At 39.0% G+C, this 19,536-nt stretch overlaps 1 protein-coding gene across 1 annotated transcript; it reads right to left on the minus strand.

Annotated features, from left to right (window-relative positions):
* Positions 1–13,109: 13,109 nt before the first annotated feature.
* On the minus strand, positions 13,110–17,825 carry LOC124425119 (zinc finger protein Noc). Its single transcript, XM_046965006.1, has 2 exons — positions 16,764–17,825; positions 13,110–15,586 (listed from the first exon to the last, which is right to left on the minus strand). Exons 1-2 carry the CDS (start codon positions 16,848–16,850, stop codon positions 13,991–13,993), a joined length of 1,683 nt encoding a protein of 560 aa, XP_046820962.1. The 5' UTR covers positions 16,851–17,825; the 3' UTR covers positions 13,110–13,990.
* Positions 17,826–19,536: the final 1,711 nt, after the last annotated feature.

Below are 19,536 nucleotides of genomic sequence, written 5' to 3' on the forward strand. Positions count from 1 at the left end.
GAAGCTTAACGGTTCGTCGACTGACGATAGAAACGGTTGCCGATCTGAAAGGAGAGCGCCGTTGGCAGAACGAAAAAAAAAGAGAAGGAGATGGTGGAAAAAAAGAGGAAAAAAGAAGAGAGAGAATGAGCGAGAGCGAGAAAGAGAGAGAGAGAGAGAGAGAGAGATAGTAAGAGAAGGCACGGTGCGGCGGGTCGATGCGAAGCCGACGAGACACGATCGAGTCATGCTGGTCCATTGTCCTGCGGTAGATTGGCTGATTTCGTCGGGACGTTTGACGAAGCCGCCGCGTAGCTACCACGAAGATTGATTGGCAGTGATAGGGACGATCGACGAGTACGGCCGAAGCCGGCACGGAAGCTCAATAAAGGTAATTAATGGCTCGGTCGAACCGTAGGTGTTCCGTCCGAGAAAGAAGAATCCCAATAAAAACACCAATTTACAGCGCTTTGGTAGCTAGCGCGAGACTCGCTCGAGTCTTTCGATACGCGGATCGAGTAAAAGAGAGAGAGAGAGAGAGAGAGAGAGAGAGAGAGAGAGTGCATCGTTCGCATAACGGCATATTGTAAAACCTTTCTCGATATATATACGATCGTTCTGACATCTCGTGCTGCGTCAAACTCGAAAGAAAACCTTGAACGATTGGTTCGCTTTTTCTGATTTATTACGACAATTTTGATTTTCAAGTACGTTCGCGTTGGATGCATTTTACAAAGAATCATCAATAACAAGAACAGCTACATAGTCGCACTGGTAACTTTCATATTTCATCGTAATTATATTTTATTTATAATACAGTATATTATTGAACTCATCGTCCAATCTTTTACCAATGAAACAAGTTCCATAAAAAAAAATAAAGAGGACCGATCTCTCCATATATGTTATTTTCAACGAACAATTACCGAAAAACAAACTCACATACTTTCCCGTTACAAAAGTGTAAACTACGATTTTGTTTTTCTTGTGAGTGCCATTTGTTTCAATCTATGCTTCAATGGACGTGAGCTAATTACGAACAGTATTGAGCGACACGCTGTTTCTCGAGTCGTGTCTACGTAGCATCGCGGCGACGAGCGACGTCCATGAATGGTAGTCTCCGTGGCCCGATAGTCTAGAGAGAGAGAGAGAGAGAGAGAGAGAGAGAGAGAGTACGAGAGAAAGAGAGAGAGAGAGAGAGAGTACGAGAGAGAGAGAGTTGGTCTCTCTCTTCTACGGTCAACCGGTTACAGGGAGTTGACAGGGTTGGCCGGGCGCGTTACTGCGAGCCCAGGACAGTTCCTGTCAGGCTACATGGAGACAAATGAGCGACCGGCAATCAAGCGCTGTTAGCTCCGTGCGACCTTTCGCCAACCGCCATCTGACCGTTCCTTTTTGCCCCGACCCGCTTCATCATAATTTATTGTGATACTGTCACGTTAATAACTCAATTTATTTCACTGGAAGCCCTATTATTTTTACGGCTGGTCTTAGCTTCTCCTCGTACTTCTCCTCTGTCCTATCTTCTCCAAATGGGAGACCATGTACTCTCTCACTATTCACGTATTTCATCCGGTTTTCACTTGATCCATTCTGTCTCTCTCTCTCTCTCTCTCTCTCTCTCTTCTTCAACTATCTTTCCTTGTGTTATCGTAAAAAAAATCCTGATATTGTCGATAATAAGAGTTGAGTTGGTCACTTTCGTTTATCATACTATTTACCAAGAACCGAAGATAACGTCGACTTTGAAAAATTTCAAAAACAAGTAATTATCGAAGATAACGTAAATGGCATAGGAAGGAAGAAATTATTTTCAAGGTTTGAATAATAGCACTATTATCTTTAAACATAGCTTTTTCAATGGTTATATTATTCGAAATATCTGATTAGACGATATTACTTCCTTGTCAATTTTTGCTATTCCAATATTTTTTTTTTTTTTTTTTTTTTTTTTTATAAAAAAAGCAATATATATATTTCATGCAAATAGAGCATAAAATGACTTGCCAGAAATAAACTGTTACTCATTACCGTAGACAAAAACAAAATGTCATTCGGTAATCGATCAAAATGTCAACACCCATCCGCATATATGTTGATATTTCCTCCAATATAAACTATCAACACGATAAGTTTTACTAATTAATCCGAACGAAAAAGGAAAATGTATTCTTCATTAAAATGCCAAATGAAGATCAAAACGTGCCGCAAAACTTCGGAAAACATTTTAATTTAACATTTACAAAACATCTTCATTTAAAAAATACATAGAGAATGAGACGATAGTCCATGATAATATCGCGACAACATCGTCGTACATTAAAAACGATAGGGGGTTGGGTGAAATTGATCCTCAGGCTCTGATTTCGTGCATTCAGATTGCAAAACGTTAAGATAAGAACTAGAAAGCCGGTAGGGCACGACACCACCTCGAGCTACATCTACCCTCTATTCTATCGCATATACACAGACTCGGAGGATAACGTTGCGAGAGATAGCCCAGGTTTAACCCCTCGACAGCTACGCTATACCTCCTCTTACTTAGGAACTTCTTGGCTCCTTATCACCGGCCAAGGCTATAACCAACCTAAGTTTCCTCATCAATGTCCCATCCACACTGTGTCTGTGACTTCCTCTTCCTCTGCTTCCTCTTTCTCTTCTCCTTGTACCTCTCTCCTTTCTCACTTTCTCTTTTTCTTTTCTCTCTCTCTCTCTCTCTCTCTCTCTTTCTCTCTCTTTCTCTCTCTTTCTCTTTTACGAGTGTCTCGTTATACCACTTTTGTCACTATCGTTTTGTCGAAAACTTATAACACGTAGCTCCGATATGGACAAACTCATCGAATAAAGTCTATCGAAGTATTTATGTCTGCTTAGATTTTCAAAAGATTTTCTTTTATTTGGTGTCTTTTTGATCCTCTTCCTCTCGATTTTGTTCAAGCTTATCTCCTGTTCTTCGCGATTTATTCATTAAAGGCTATAAAAACAAATAATTTTTTAATAGATGTCATATATATATATATATATATATATATATATATATATATATATAGTTTGAACTGGATAACCTCTTTCTAATATAAAATTGCTCTAATAAAATAAATCGCTACGAAATTATTTTTACGACAAGAAATCATGTCCCTGGTATACAGAAAATATTTTCATCGACGTGTGTTAAAAATATATGACTATATGCCCCGAAGCGATTCGTTGACGTAACGTTCGCGGTTGGATCGCGAACGGTCAACGTAGATATCGAGCATGTAATAAACTACAAAGAAGTAAATCACGTCCTGCGGTGGTGTAGAGATTTCGAAACGAATGAAAATGGCAAAATAGAGAAAGAAAAATCATATTTATCTACCACTCGTGCTCGTAGATCTCATCGATCTCATGCGAGAAAGTCAGAGGGCGCGAGTCGATCTATGGATCTCGTTGGAAAACTCGTCTACCGTTGTATTGTTGCGTTATATCGACGAGATATTAATCGACGAAGTTCGAGATAAAATATAAACGAACTGTAGAGCATCGTAATGGAAGCCACGAGTGAACGAAACAATATGTTTTCCCCTTCCTCTTCGCCTTCTTTCTTTGCACTTTAATGTATTTAAAAAATCAATTAATTATCATTTTGAAATAATGTATTCTTAAAAGTGTATTACATATTAGATTATCAAAGAAGATAATTACAACAAATTTTGATATGATTTAATCGAAGAAATTATTATGGAGACAGTAAAATGTAAGAATATATCTATTTAAAATTAAAATTTGCATTAAATTATGCTTATATATTCGACTAAATTTGGGGGACTTAGAAATAATGTAACTTATATCTATACATAGTTAGAAACTAAATGTTTTATGAACGGCCTAAAACTTAGAATCTAAACGTGACTTTAAATCTATCGAAGCCTAAATTACGGTACTTGGAGTATAGCGGAGCGGTAAATGTCGATAAAGGAAACTAACTGTAAGTCCCATCAGCACTTGGAAATTATTGTTAGTATATTTCTCGAAATCAAAACAGATGCTTTTCGAATTATCAGTAAATTGGCAAAACATATACTCAATCAACATTCGATTTAAGACAGATCTAAATCGGTACTTAGAGGATATTACAGTACATTAGAGTTACAGGATAATACAATTAATACTCATAACATAAAAAATGATTTAGGAAACGAAATAAAAATGGAAAAAGTTTTGATCGTAATCAAAGTACAGTTTACATAGTACAAATCGTTTAAAATCAGCCTAAAGGTACAATGAGAATAAAGAAGAAATATCTGTTATCGAGAATATTAAATTTTCAATTTTTTTACAATCGAAGATGTTCTTGAAATGTCACATTATTGCTACCTGCAAGGACCTCAGTCACGTATGGTTCAATGTTGCTACGTTCATATATTTGAAACGTTCATGAACGACACTTGCAGAGCACGTTACACAATAATATTAATATCCTCTTCATATATGTTTGCGTTAATAGAAAAATAATATTATTATAATCAAGAAAAAAAGATTAATCAAACGGTAAATGAGTTTGACTCGTATTAAAACCGAGAATTTTCCTATTTTAGTCAAGCCTTAAACCATTAATTGTCATTATCGGAGTTTTCTTTCGGTCCATCCATACGACTGAAGAATGAAAGCTCATTCGGAGAACTCATGTTGAATTTCCTTACCTACATATATACCTATGTGCGAACTTGTATCGTTAACGAACACGTTGGGCACAAGGACGGTTAAGAGGGTTCTCTTACCAGTCGACTCCGTTACACCAATCACAATTACTCCGTCGGCGTCTTTGTAGTCGCATAGATTGAGAGATAACTCGCTCCTTCATGCTCGATTCAATAATTTAACGTAATTACGAGAGAGCACGCCGGCGTGGCGGTCGTCGGTCGGCACCGCAAGATGCGATTAAGCCAAACGCGTTCGAACGTTACGCCTTCGAGAGATTCGAAAGAGCACGTTCGTACTTCTCGACCGAATGTTTACGTCGTACTCTACTCGTCGGCAAAGAGATTCTTCGGTGGCAAGAAATTATCACGAGTGCCGATCCTGATGCCTAGTCTACTCTTACAATCGCAATTTCAAGAGGACATAAACACATTGGAATTACAGCTCGATACAACTTTCGATATTACTGCCGATATCTGTAAAATCGAATATACCTTTATAATTTATCTTTTGAGTCTATTAATCCATATGAATTCTTTTTCAAATCGTATACCTACTTAATACCAATTTATCGAAATAAATTGGAAAACGATTGAACGCGACGAAATACGAGGGATTATTAAGGTCTTATAATGCGCATTGAACTGATCGTAAGACATTTTATTTACTTAACATTATTCGCACACTATTTGCGAATCGTTCAATTATTCATTGTTATATTCGCAAATACAGAGAGAGAAAGAGAGAGAGAGAGAGAGAGAGAAAGAAGGTAAAAGAAGAAAAATAAATGAGCAACAGATTACAAGACAAAGTTTATCGTAATTACTTTCCATAAAAAAGGAATTATTTCCTACATTTTCTGCTTATTAAAGAAATCTCTCTCTTCGTTCGATATATAAGCCGCGTACAAACGTTATCAGCCCTTTCCGGCGCATCGCATTCGCTTCGCTCTTCCGAAGGAAATCGTCTCTGATTCCAAGCGTTGTCGTATTATGTAAATTCCTGACATCCCTGACCCTACAATTAGTTATTCTCGTATGTATGTAGCCACGTATACCTACAATTTTGCGAACTCCCGCGCGCCCTTTCGCCGCACTCCTGCAACCAATGGAATTCTCCCGGTGGAAAAGACGCGGAAGCATGGATTCCAAAGAGAACGAGAGGTCTTCTCGACCGATAGGAGCCTAACTAAATGGTAGAACCTACCGATTGAAATTATTTACGGTTCTCAAGAATTGCTGATATTTCGCTTATCTATTCATATAATATAGAAGACCTTTATTGTAATAAAGGTTAGGGAGAAAGAGAGAAAAAGAGAGAGGGAGAGAAAGGGAGAGAAAGAGAGAGAAAGAGAGAGAGAATAAAGTTTAATCCTAATGAATGAAAACTTTTGGAAAATAATAAAAAATCCTAGATAAGTACAAGATAAATAAAAAAGAAAAAAGAAAGTAATTAAGCAATGAAAATATGTATAAAGAGTACGAGTAATTAAATCGTAATTAAAATTACACGATCTGTATATAATAAGTTGAAAAAAAATAAAAATAAAAAAGTCAATGATAAATAAATCGAAGAACAAGAAAGAAAGAAAAAGAAGGAGGGAGAGAGAGAGCGAAAATCAAAAAGAAGAAAAGGAAAGCTCTTTTAGTCATCCCGCTCAGCAAACTAGCAACTAAGCCGTCGACGACTAACGTCGAATGTCTTACTACTCGGCAATAAACTAACGTGGATACGAACGATCGGTGGATTTTCTTGGACGTATTGAAGATTCCACTTGACTTTGCAGATAGATACTTTCTTCCTCTCGTCTTACATGAAACCTTCTGTGTGAGTAAGAACGAGAAAGAAAGAGAAAGAGAGAAGCGTTGGTATACCTTCTACGGATGGTATAAATTATGCGCATTCTAAGATATCGCGGTTTCGCGATTTACGAACGACGCTCCTGCGTATTTCTTCCGACATCGCCTGGAGAATGTGTTTCTTCTCTTTTCACCTCCACGGAAAAAGAAAGAAAGAGAAAGAGAGAGAGAGAAAGAGAGGGAGAGAGAGAGAAAGAGAGAGAGAGAGAGAGAAAGAAAGAGAGAGAGGTAGAAAGGTAGAAAGGAGTGAGCATATCCTTCGGGCATGGGATTAATCCTCACCGCGATAAGCGTTGGACGTGCAAATAAAAACCAGCGTTAATTGACCGTCCGTCTGACGTCGAATCTGAAATCCGTAATCTCGAACTTTCTTATTACACTTTATCGCACCCTGTCATCGTAATTATTGAGGGAACTTAATTACGATGAGTTATGTTCAGCTCCTGACTACTAGTAAATCTACTAAGTTCCATTCGATTTGAACCTCTCGTGATTCTATATCAAGCGTACGTGTCTCTTCTATGTCTTCTCTATTTATCCAACAATTATATAGATGTCAGATAGAGACATTGATCACATAAGACTTGCCGATATTATTTAAACTACGATGATAAAATTAACGTTGACGAAGCGATCTATATTAAATCTAGAATGAAGCAGTGAATTTAAGTCAAATCATTTTCGATTATGATGTATCGTCGAAAAATGGCTGAGCGAAGCGTCAACGAAGCGTCAGCGAAGTTGGCTGTGACCACTTCAAAGACATTATCTCGAAAGTGGAAAGGAAACTCTTGGTTGGATGTACCCGGTAGGAGGAGGACCGCTATGACGTAAACTGTTAAACCGAGCGATGCCTGGAAGTTGGTAAGGACGAGCAAAGAAGGAGGAGTAGAAATGGGTGAAGGGGAGGGAGGGAATAGAAGGAGGCACACGACGCTTGGACAAGCAAAGGAGGTGGATGAAGAAGAGAAGGAGGAGGGAAACGCGACGGACCGGATGATGAATTAGCCGAGGTGACCTCTCGCGCGAAATCTCTCTTGCTAGCTCTCGCCGTAGGCAGCTCCCGTGATGTCGACCCCGAGATGATGGATCGCCTCGCGTCACGGAGCCATTCATCACCTCCATCTATCAGCCACCCCTTCACCTTGCTTTAGAAAGCGAGCATTCGACGGCTATCTACTCGCTACGGATAGTGATTAATGTTGATCGGAGCGCACCCTGTTATTCGACCTCACCTCGCTTCCCTTTTCCTCATCTCTTTCTCTCTCTCTCTCTCTCTCTCTCTCTCTCTTTATATATATATATATATATACATATATATATATATATATATACACCCAGCTATCTACCTATCTATCTATCTTTCTGTCCTTCTCATTCCTCCTCCGTCGTCGATTTTCCTTCCTCGCTATAGCGTCGCTGCGTCTTCTTCTCGGACGTTGACTTCGCCCAACGCGTATGGCCGGATTCCAAAATGCAGACCTCTTCTCTTGCGCTCTCTCTCTCTTTCTCTCTCGCTCTATCTATCTCTATCCATCTATCTAACTATCTATCTACCTATCTCTATCTCTCTATTCTGGAAATTGCTCGAAGTATAGCTCCGTTTCGCGCGGACGCATGTAAAATATCGCTCCGATTTCGACGTCTTGCTCTCCTACGGATTAACGTCTTGTAGCGTGAAGAACGGGATGAAAATAAAGAGCGTAAATGCTCCAACGCTTGGTTGTGTGCGTGTATTCGCTTGGTATATCTTCGAAAGAGGTTTAGAAGAGAACGATTCGTCTTCTACAAACGGCGATGAGTGTACCGTTCGAAATCAACGCTACGACTGCTGTGAGATGTTAGGCTTTCCGTGTTTATGTACCAACCAACGCGATGAGATCGTCGGTTTTTACATTGTTGAATTTTCCGAAGAACATACGAACAGACAGATTCTCCGAGTCAGTAATTTTTAAAGAAATATCCACATAAACCATTTTTAATTACATTTGTATATTTAACATTTCGAAGAACTCGAAAGCAAATGTTAAAAATTCGATAATAATTATTTAATAAAATGATTGTACGCATTTCGAGAACATTAATTTAAATGAATTTTAAAAATTCGTAACAAGCAATAGATCGATACGTATTCGTCCCTTTAAAGTTGCTGTAAATATCTCGAACTAATATCTGAAATTAATTAGGCATATTCGATACACCTGCGGAAAGGTCAGTGTTGTTTCTTCAGCTGTTCTTGAATATATATATATATATATATATATATATATATATATATATATATATATATATGTAGATGTATGTATGTATCCATGAGCACATGTATAAAAGTTGTTATTTCCACTTTCGTTTCGTACGGTCAATGTACCGATGATTACAAGAATTTGTACCAGCAATTTCCCAAGAATTCTCATTTGGTACAAGATTTTTACTTTAATCTCAAGAGAAAAATTGTCAAGAACGTTCTGTGCTCGCTTACTTCTCTACTAGGGAAATACGAACGAATTTATTTATTTTCAAATACATAAAAAAAAAATCCCAAGAACAATAGAAGCCTGATTGTACGAACAAAATTGACAAATAATAAAAAAATTCAACAATCTATTCTCTGATGCGAATATTGATATAAATTGTATTTCATAAAAGCGAAATGAATATTTTACAGTTTATTCTACTGTCGGCCTTTTAAGTCCCGTTTTCATTTCTCGAGTACAAATATTTCTTAATTATTCTACCAGTAAAACAAATATTTGAACGGATAATGTTAATAATAATCTGGAAGAAAAATACATTAATTAAAGTACATAAAATGATATATTAACTCTATTCAATTTTAATGATCATCCAGACGGAACGTCTAACAAATCTAACATAGATATTTCTACTCGTTTTAATCTATATCTTTACATCAAAAAAAAAAAAAAAAAAAAAAAAAACAAAAAAAAAAAAAACAGAGAAAAAATATCCTTAAGACTAATACAAGCGATATAAAGAAAAAAAAAACAAAAAAAAAACAAAAAAACAAAAAAAAAAACAAAAAAAACAAAAAAACAAAAATGCAAAGAAGGGGTGAAAAAAAGGAAGACAACGATCAAAGAGAGAAAAAAGAAAAGGGGAAGAGAAGCACGTCACTCCTGCAGCCAATCGATTTTGTCTTTCGCAATTTCCAGTGTCGAGGGGATCGGACGTAGCTTATAGATGAATTATAGTCGGTCTTTGGCCGTCGCGCATTCAAGGGTGATGTATGATTCGATGAGAGACGGTAGGTAGAAAACATTCACGATATACGGCCTGTTAATAACGGCAAGAACGAACGAAAGAACGAACGAACGGATGGACAGACGGACGGATGGAAGGACGAATGGACGGATGGACGGATGAACGGACGAACGAGCTAGCCTGCTTGCTTGCTAGCTAGCTAGCGAATAGACGCGGAACGCGCGCGGTACACAGATGCCGCTGGCGGGCTGAGCCCCTTTGTGTTTTATTACAAACGATACGTCAGGCACGATGTATGGGCTGCCTTTATCCGCGGCATGTTATTGATGTGCTAAATTGTCCGCGCTGACTCGTAAGACCGTGGAACAGGATAGCTGATAGACGTCGTTCGAGGATGCACTAATCGTGATGCCGTTCAACTCGACAAAGAGATCTACCAGAGTACGACGAGGCACGCGTTACATGGACGTCCAACTAACGATCCCTTCGTTCTATAAAATCTTCTACCGTGTAGATATTTGCACCGATTCAAGGACTACTCCTACGTACATCTAAATCTAATAAATTTTGGATTGATTGATCGATTACTCCGACATTGAATTAAGTTGTTCGAATCTGTTGTCTCATGTATTAATTACAAATGTAATGATCTAACAATGTAAATTTGTTATCATAGATAATAGGAGATCATAAAATCTCCTTCGACCTGAACATAATTATGTATTGAAATGAAAAGAGAAAAAAAAAGAAAGAAAAAAAAAATAAGTGATTCAAGAGAACCAAGCAATTATTATCCATCCTGTCGGTGAATAATCCTGTTGAATTGTTTATCTTTCATCGTTGAAACTGTTAATTATCATCATGCGCGTAATAAGAAGGAAAAAAAAACAGGATATGATTGTATATATAAGAAAGTTTTAGAAATTCTAGATTTATCTTAAATAAGTAAAACATTATAATTACTTTTCTAAGAACGTGAAATTAAAAATATTATTTATTCTATAATATTTTCTTTTATTTTCTTTTCTTTTATTTTATTTTATTTTATTTTATTTTATTTATTTTTTTTTTATTTTTTATAGAATTATCGAAGAAAAACGAACAAAGATTTTTAAGAAGTTAAAAATAACGGTTAGAGCATCTATATGCGGGTGGTATATCGAGAAAGTTGAACAACGAGGACATAACAGCGGGAAGCCGGACCGCAAAGGGTGAAAAAAATGACTATAGAGTCGATCGTCCAACGCGAGAAGTATAGCTGTCGTGACACATTCGAACACAGTGCTACCGAACGCGTTAACTCCTGCTACTTTGTCCGAGCTGTCAACGTAAAACGAAAAGAAATCGTCCTTTCTCTTTCTCACCTCCTCGATCGGAGAGCTTGAACACCTCGACATTTCCTTTTTCTCGTTTTGTTCTTCTTCCTTTTCTTTCCGTCTTTCTCTCTCTCACACACACACACACACTCACTCTCTCTCTCTCTTTCTCTTTCTCTTTCTTTCCTTATCCCCCTTGAAGCTCGGATTCGGTCGAACAAAAAGCGGGACACGCGTGCGCGACGATACTCCAAGGAAAATCGAGCGAATGCTCGATCTCGTTCGCTGATCTGGCGCAGAGTCAAAAAGAAAAAAAAAGGAGAAGAAAAAGAGAGAAAGAAGAAAGGCACGACGAGAACAAATAACCTTCCTTGCAATTAATCACGTCATCCTCTCTAACGCCGTCCGTACATCGATTCAACATTTTTTTCTCTCGCTGGATGTACTCACAAGACGACTTCGAGACTTAATCCTTTACTTTGTTGATTGCCCATTTGATTGGCCTTGAAATATGTTTCCGTTTCAATACACGTCCCAATTTGATTGACAAAAATATTGGATTTACATTTGACTTGTTGTTTTTATGAAATCATTCATTTGTTAACAAATAATAATATTCAATGAAAATCTATAGAAAATGTAAAATTTACGATGAGTGAGAATTGTTTTTTTTCTTCTTTCTTTTTTTTGTTCTCTTTTTTCTTTTTTTTTTTTTTTAAGGAAATACGAACATGAAAATAGATAATTTAATTTAAACAAAAACTCGTTAATCTGACCTATGCATATATATATATATATATGTATATATATCTTATACATGCATATATATATATATATATATATATATATATATATACATGTATAAGTTAACTAAAGTATCATGAACGATGTTACACAAGAATAAAGTTAACACGCGAACGTTCCCTTCGAAGTCAACCACTCTATTTTCCTCTTCTTCCTCTCTGTTTTCACGAGAAACTCGCGGAGCTGCACTCCGTTCGGACTCTAGGCCGCAGATTTATGCGAGCTGCCTTGCAGCTCCGATATCCGAGAACCCTCTCTTTTTCTCTCTCACACTCGCTTTTCGGTCTCGTAATGAAAGAAATAAATTCACTCTCTTGGGTGTAGCCAACAGCAACCGGGGATGGACAAACGAGCGAGAAAATTCGTTTGTGTATGTGCGTATAGCTACCAAGAGCACCCAGAGTAGAAAGACTATACTTCTCTTTTCCTCTCTCTCTCCCTCTCTTACTCCCTTTTCAAATACACACACACGCGCGCGCGCGCGCATGCACGCACCACTTTATTCTCCCTTCTTCCTTTTTCAGCACAGGCAAACAGTTTCACGCAGCGCCCACGTTCAGTCGTCTCATGGAAAATTCTAAGCTCCTAAAACGACATTACTAAAGAATAAAAGAAACTTAGGATGGATTTCCAAAGGATAGAGATAAGAATAGGATGACCTAACGTATCGAATACCCACAAGATTCGTGTATATATATATATATATATATATATATATATATATATATATATATATAACTTTGAAATTCTCTTGGTCCCTTAACATTCATTCTATTCGACACGCGAAACTTTTGGGTAGTAGTACCTCTTAACGTCAATTTCTCAACGAGTCTTCCGCTCTCCTTTTCTAGTAAAAGCGACGATATTTTAAAGTTAACTATAAAGTACTCACACGCACACAAACACATCTATCTATAAGTATATATGTATATACTTGAAAAAGCTTTAACGGTGCAACGTCGAGGAGATACGTAATTTATGGTAAGACGTGAAAACTGAATTCCAAGTTATACCAATGGAAGAAAAGGAGAATTGCGAGCATACTCGCCGTTTATATATGGCAGGCTTCGTTACATGTACTCGACGTATGAAGATATACATACGGGAAGAAAAGAGATCGGTGTCGATCCGTGAACGATAGAAATTCCATAGGAAGGGAGAGAATTTGAGGCATCCTTGTAGACAAAATGCACGCACACAGGTACGTAATACGTGCACCGGAAACAGGTACACATAGACACACTGCAACTTTTGATTCTACGAATATCTTTTTTATTAAAGCGCTGTGGAAACTCAACGATGTTTTACAAGAGATATTTACAGGTTCGAAAGATACCTAAACTATTTTCTCTTTCTCTTTCTCTTTCTCTTTCTCTCTCTCTCTCTCTCTCTCTCTCTCTCTTCTCTCTTTCTCTCTCTCTCTCTGTTTTTCATAAATCTGATGCGATTATTACGACCAATCCGACATGCTTTGCGACGATCTCTTGCAAAGCCAAACGATTCACAAATTTCGAAGACATCGAGAAATGCTCAAACAAGACGCTGTTTCATCTCTCTTTCTTTCTCTCTCACTCTTTCTATTTCGCTTCTACGAAAAAAAAAAACGCAACATTATCACAGTTTATCTGTATGTACGAAACACCGGCGCAAACCACATTGACTCGAAGAAGATCGTTCACAATTGGACACAGGTAGACGCACACAAACACTCTTCTTGCTGCGACGGACACAAGAATCAAAGGATCACGTCGAAGCGGCTCGAAAAACGCACATTCTTGCGGCGTATTCTCCGAGCATAATAACAGTGATATTTCGTGATGTGCATAATGTTAAACCGCCAATGATGACATTTCATAGATTTTAATTATTTTTTTTTTTGTAATTTACACATATATATATATATATTTATATTTATATTCATGTATTTATATATTTATATTTATAGACTCATATTTATATATTTATATACATATATATTTAGAGAAAAAAAGAGAGAGACAAGGAATCTCTCTCGAAAAAGGATCGCTTAAATAAGATCTGTATAATACACGGTTCGCTATGTACAAAGAATGAAAAAGAAAAAAGAAACAGAGAGAGTGAAGGAAAGATCTTGGCGGAAAAGTCGGTCGTTTAGGGATGAACAGCGGCACCGATCCGTTGTCCGTAAATTGCGTAAGGCGAGTAGTAAGGACCTAGCGCATTGAAGGCGCTGTAGGGTGAGGCTGCTAGGGATGCAGGTAAAGGTGCAGTTGGCGGTTTACCGTAAGGGTGATATCTCGCACCGAGAGGACTGAGGGATGGTGCAGGATAAGAAGCACCGCTGGCACGGTGAAGGGCTGCCGCTGAAGGAGAGAGAAGCGGATGGGGATGAGGATTAGCTAGGAGACTGGCAGGTTCCGGTGCACCAGCTGCAGCGGCCGCTGCTGCCGCGGCAGCCGCTGCAAGATTCGTGTGACTGCGGAGATGTTGAAGGAGCTCATCGGATGTTGCAAATCGTTTGCCACAGTAGGAGTCACCAGCAATCCAGTTGCACACGTACGGTCTACCACCGGCAAGCGTGGAAGGATATGCGAGTGAGGGTGGAGGCATTGGACCTAACGAAGACAATGCCATTGCGAGGCCATATTTCTGATGATCGCACTGGGTACATCCACTTGGACAGACGGATGCGGCTCCGCCGGCGACACTCGCGGCACTCGCGGCACCACCACCACCTCCTCCACCACCACCGGCGCTGCCAGCAGCACCACCGGCACTCGCACCAGCCCCCATCATCAATTGGGCTCCATGAACACTGTATTGGCAGCCGGTGCAATAAGGATCCTTGCAAACTGGAACGAGCGCTTCGCCGCCGGCTGGCGTCTTCACTCGAGCATAACTAAGATATGGATTGCCTGGCGTAGGTGCCGTTGTTGGATAACCCAAAAGTGCAGCCGCAGCGGCAGCATGATGATGAGAAAATGGCGAAGCACCAGCGAACGGTGGCCTGAACGCAGGATTTTCCGCAAGTCCGGGTGGACAACAAAGTGGATTTCCAGTGGCAAAACCAGGTATCGATGCCTTATAAGCGGCCAATCCGGCTGCATCCTTCGCATGGCCACCGCTGAGAATTTCCATACCCGATCTAATTATAGGGCTCGTTCCGTTATTTCGTGGAGATGCATCGGTTTTCTCACGATCGCCAGGCGTCTTGCGGTCGGAAGCTGAGAGAATACTATTCGAGGAACCTGCCGTCGCTTGACTCGACGGCGAGGCTGACTTCCTGCCGACGGGTGTTCGACTACCCGACGACGAAGACGACGTTGACTTTTTCTCATTAATATTTCCACTTGCGTTATTATTGTTGTTGTTGTTATTATTATTGTTGTTATTGTTGTTATTACTACCGCCGATGCTCAGACCTTCTGACGCGTTTTCCTGACCGCCGACACTGTGCACGCTTGCCTTAGACGTCGGCCTGCCTTCATCTTGTCCCGTCGTATTCTTTCTCGTCACTACGTTAGTCTCATACGGCTTAAACGCAAGTGTTTTACTGTCCGACGGACTGCCTCGCGTGCTCCGTTCTAATTTAGCCGCTGGCGGAGACTTAGCACTTGAACCACCGACGCTGCTATTTTTCGATGAATTTTTGTCTAATGGCGAGACCAGCGGCTTTGTTGGCGAATCCGCACCTATTTGACTGCATGTTTGTGCCAAAAGTGCCAAAGGACTCTTCTTCGCATCCAACTGTAAAATAAAAGCGATCCCAGGTTTACTTTTTTTTTTATGATTACTTTTTTACGGTTACTTTCGAATTGAAACGAACGAGCCCGACGACTGGGTCAACAATTATTTGACCTTTCAACAAGGAAGATTTTCGATTTGTAATTGTAAATATATGAAAATTATTATTTTCTTTTTTTTTATCAATAATAAAATAATATAGATGGAGAAAGGAAACTTTTGATAAATTAATGAATCCTAAAAATGTTGATTATAATTTGGAGATTATAATGATGCCTTGGATAAGGCTGAGAAATAATTTTTTTTTATAAAATTTTGTCACGAGAGAAGTTTAATTTATTTAACAAATTATTTCTTTTTTTCTCGATTTAAAGGATTAAAGATAGAAAAAAGTGTTGTTGATTCTGAAGAGTTGAGGAAATGGACGTTGCCGTCGGACACGGAACGGCTAATCACTTCACCTTTCCGACAAACGATCTAATTTTACAAAGTTATTTCAAGTTCAAGCTTTTATTTTTACATTACTTTGAAAATCACTTTCGAACTTATTCTTGAAATATCAACTTGTTTAAATAAAGAATTTATGAGGAGTATTACGAAAAAGAATATATTTCACGAAAAACGCAAAATATTATATCGTCGTTTAAATTCTATATATATATATATAAATTTTTCATTACAAGAAATAAAAAGATTTTACAAATAATTATTTAATATCTACTTATAAAAATAATAAAAATATCCACTGAAATATAACAAATCGTTTTCTACTTAGAAGGAATTGTATTTAAAGATCTAAAAAATTCATAAAAATGAACATTTATACATTTGTTTTCCATTTTTATGATTAAATTTCATTGTTTTCATCGATTAATAAAGGAACAAATAAATACGATAATATTATAATTATTTCAATATATAATCCATCATAAAAAATTTCTAAGAAACATGTCGAAACATGTAATTCCCATTTGTGATATCGAAGAAATGAGATTTAACACATTTAATAAAGTATTATGAAAATTCACGAGAAATTCACAGAGGTTGAAGATTCGAGCTATCCGTCGGCTCGCGCTCGTCGTGAACGGAGTAATTCTCTTTGTAATCTTCATAGCTTAACCACGAATTTTCGTGGTTTTATTGAAAAACATGTATTTTCATCACGAATATGTCTACTAACCGTAGTTGGAAGCGGAGAAAGATAATCCGGCTGTAAGTACTGATTGTGTCCGGTAGACAGCATACCGCCTTCCTCGAGCACAACCATTTGGGTTAAGCACTTTGTTAAAGATAATTCACTGCACTAAATCACACAAGAAAGCTTCACACTTGGGGTGAAAAACAGCCCAAGAAACGATAAAAGTAACCAATAGTGATAACAATAACTCCTCTCCAGAATCGGTGGACGTTCGCTCACCGTATAAGCGGAATACGGTGGCCCGTCGATCGATCCTCTCTCTTTCGCACGAATATAAGACTTAGACGCGAACAACGTTCACAGCACAAAATCCAGGAAAATAATGCCGGGGCCGTCGGTCGAATCCTTGTCGAGCGGAGCACTTGATGATCCTAGCGCCGTCTAGCGGCAGTTTGGAAGGTCACTTCTATCCCCACCATAAAGGGGTGCATAACCTGTGTATGTACGCGTCGAGTGTCCCCACTCCGTAGGGAAGTGAGATCTTGGAAGTGGAGAGGGAACAGTCGACGGTCGTCGGCAATGGAGGGAACATAGAGTGGGGAACGTGGTGGGGGTAACGCGGTGGGGCTCAGCCCTGCGTGGGGTGTGGGAAGGCATTCTAATTCAACACGCCACCCATGATGTTGGCCCGACGATGACAGCTCCCATCCCGGCTTTGATATTTCACCGCTTTTACAGCCGTTCCCCTTCCTCCGCTTCTTCTCTCTCCCTCTTCTCTCTCTCTCTCTCTCTCTCTCTCTCTCTCTCTCTCTCTCTCTCTCTCTCTCTCTCTCTCTTTCAACCCCTCCATCGTTCTCTCGGTCTCTCTTACTCGTTTTCTCGTTCGGTCCTTGTCTCACCAACTCCATGCGGCACGGCGCTGCCTCGACACGGAACCGTCCCTGCCGCCACGGCAACCCGATATTTTATACCGTGAAACCTGTCTGTCTCTCCGGCCGGCCCCGCTTAATAAGCAGCTTTCAAAATAGAAATGTAATGGGTCGGCGGGGAGGGTCTCGGAGTGATTGATCGCTCGCTCAGCGACTTACCGACTACCAGCTCGCTCCGAGGCTAACGAATGACAGCCACTTAAGCGCTGTTTGCCTACGGTTTTGTAAAAGCGTTTTAATTATCGCCCGGGCCGTGCGCGCTTCAACTTCGCGACGAACCCAACGCACAGCAGCGGTGGCGGCCATTCTTCGATGATTCTCTCGTCTTCGTTTTGCCGAACGTTCACAGGCTTCCGGACTTACTTAGCGCGATGCAAAAGAACTCGCGCGCCGTCTTTCGCATCGCTTCCGATGAATTTTACCAAGAGGGACGATCGATCGCGACTGAATGGTTGCTGCATCGAAATCGATTAACGTCCACGTTTCTTTTTTGCACGCTAAGGAAACTTCAAAGAAGGGACTCCGATTTCTTTGTCTTTTTTCTTTTATTCTTTTTTTTTTTCTTTTTTCACTCGTCTATCCGCTTTCTCGATCGATCACGGCAAATGATCGATTTTGGATCTTTTTCTTAGAAAATCTTGCTTGCTGATTGACGATCTTTCTAAAATTCCATTGAAATTAAAAAATTTATCATTTTTTATTCATTCATTACTGAAATAATAAATTATTCGAAAGGACGATCGAGCATATTTCTCTATTTCCCCTCTCTTTCCCTCTCTCCCTCTCTCCTTCTCTCTCTCTCTCTCTCTCTCTCTCTCTCTCTCTCTCTGTCTCTTCTCTATCCTCTTGAAACAGAATACGCGCAACCAAAAATGTCATTGGCCCGATCACATTCGACGATCCATAAACGGCTCAAAAAGGGAATGCCGATCGGATTGCTCGATGCATCGCGTATACCACTTATGCTCCTCAAAAGCTCGTTTCGTTTGGTCCTTGCATTTTATAAAGCTCATCGAGAGTACCTATACGCTTAGCAGGCAGCGCAGAAATGTTAACAATTATAAAATTCGATATTGGCCGTGCTCGATGGTAGCAAGATGTATAATAATTTTCTCGGTCCTTGGTTATCATGAGTTTCGCGTTTGGATAAATGAACGGTGAGACTACTTACTTTATGCTGAGATAAACCGATCAGTGGTATAAACCACGTTACTGTGGTAATTGCTACGAATTATGACGCCATCCGAGTACAGGGCAACACGTACATACATAAGTATGTAGCAACCGGTAAACAATAATTAGCTCGAGGAACGCAATCGTACGGTATTCGAGAAACGTATACGTATCCACGGCGTTCATATTTTATCTCGGAATTCTTTAACGATCTCGGGATGTCATTAACGATTATAATATATCCTCGCTTCTGTCAACGAACAGACGTTCGAAACGAATCGGGTACGTCTTCCTTTGGCAACCACATCGATTTTACCTAACGAGCTTTTCGACGAGTCGTGCGTGACTTTTACGCTCGAATAGATTAACAAATTTTTTTATCAATGCAAAATAAATTTCTTGGTTTACTTTGATAGAGATTCTTACAGTAATATCAAAGCGTCAAATGTAAATGTTGGTTAATAATAAAATAATGAAAAATTGATTTTTTTTTTTTTTAATGTTTTTTTTTAACGTGTTAAAATTTAATTTTAAATGAATAAAATTTTAAATGAATATTTTAATATAAAATAGATATATAAGTGTATCGGATTTAAAAAATCTGGTCGTGAGAACGGCTCCGAGCTGTTTGGTCTCCTACGAAGCCAATTTCAAAGGGAATCGTCCGGATTGCATGCATACTGATCGTTCTCGAATAGTTTCCCTCGGAATAA

The sequence above is a fragment of the Vespa crabro genome, chromosome 6 (assembly GCF_910589235.1).
Source record: "Vespa crabro chromosome 6, iyVesCrab1.2, whole genome shotgun sequence".
In the NCBI taxonomy this organism is placed as follows: domain Eukaryota; kingdom Metazoa; phylum Arthropoda; class Insecta; order Hymenoptera; family Vespidae; genus Vespa; species Vespa crabro.

What these genes read in the sequence shown, in the direction of transcription:
- LOC124425119 (XM_046965006.1), bottom strand. Translation starts at nt 16,850, where the DNA reads ATGGTTGTGCTCGAGGAAGGCGGTATGCTGTCTACCGGACACAATCAG. An exon ending in TTTCTCCGCTTCCAACTACG is followed by an intron (nt 15,587 to 16,763) that starts GTTAGTAGACAT and finishes TTTATTTTACAG; the next exon opens with TTGGATGCGAAGAAGAGTCC.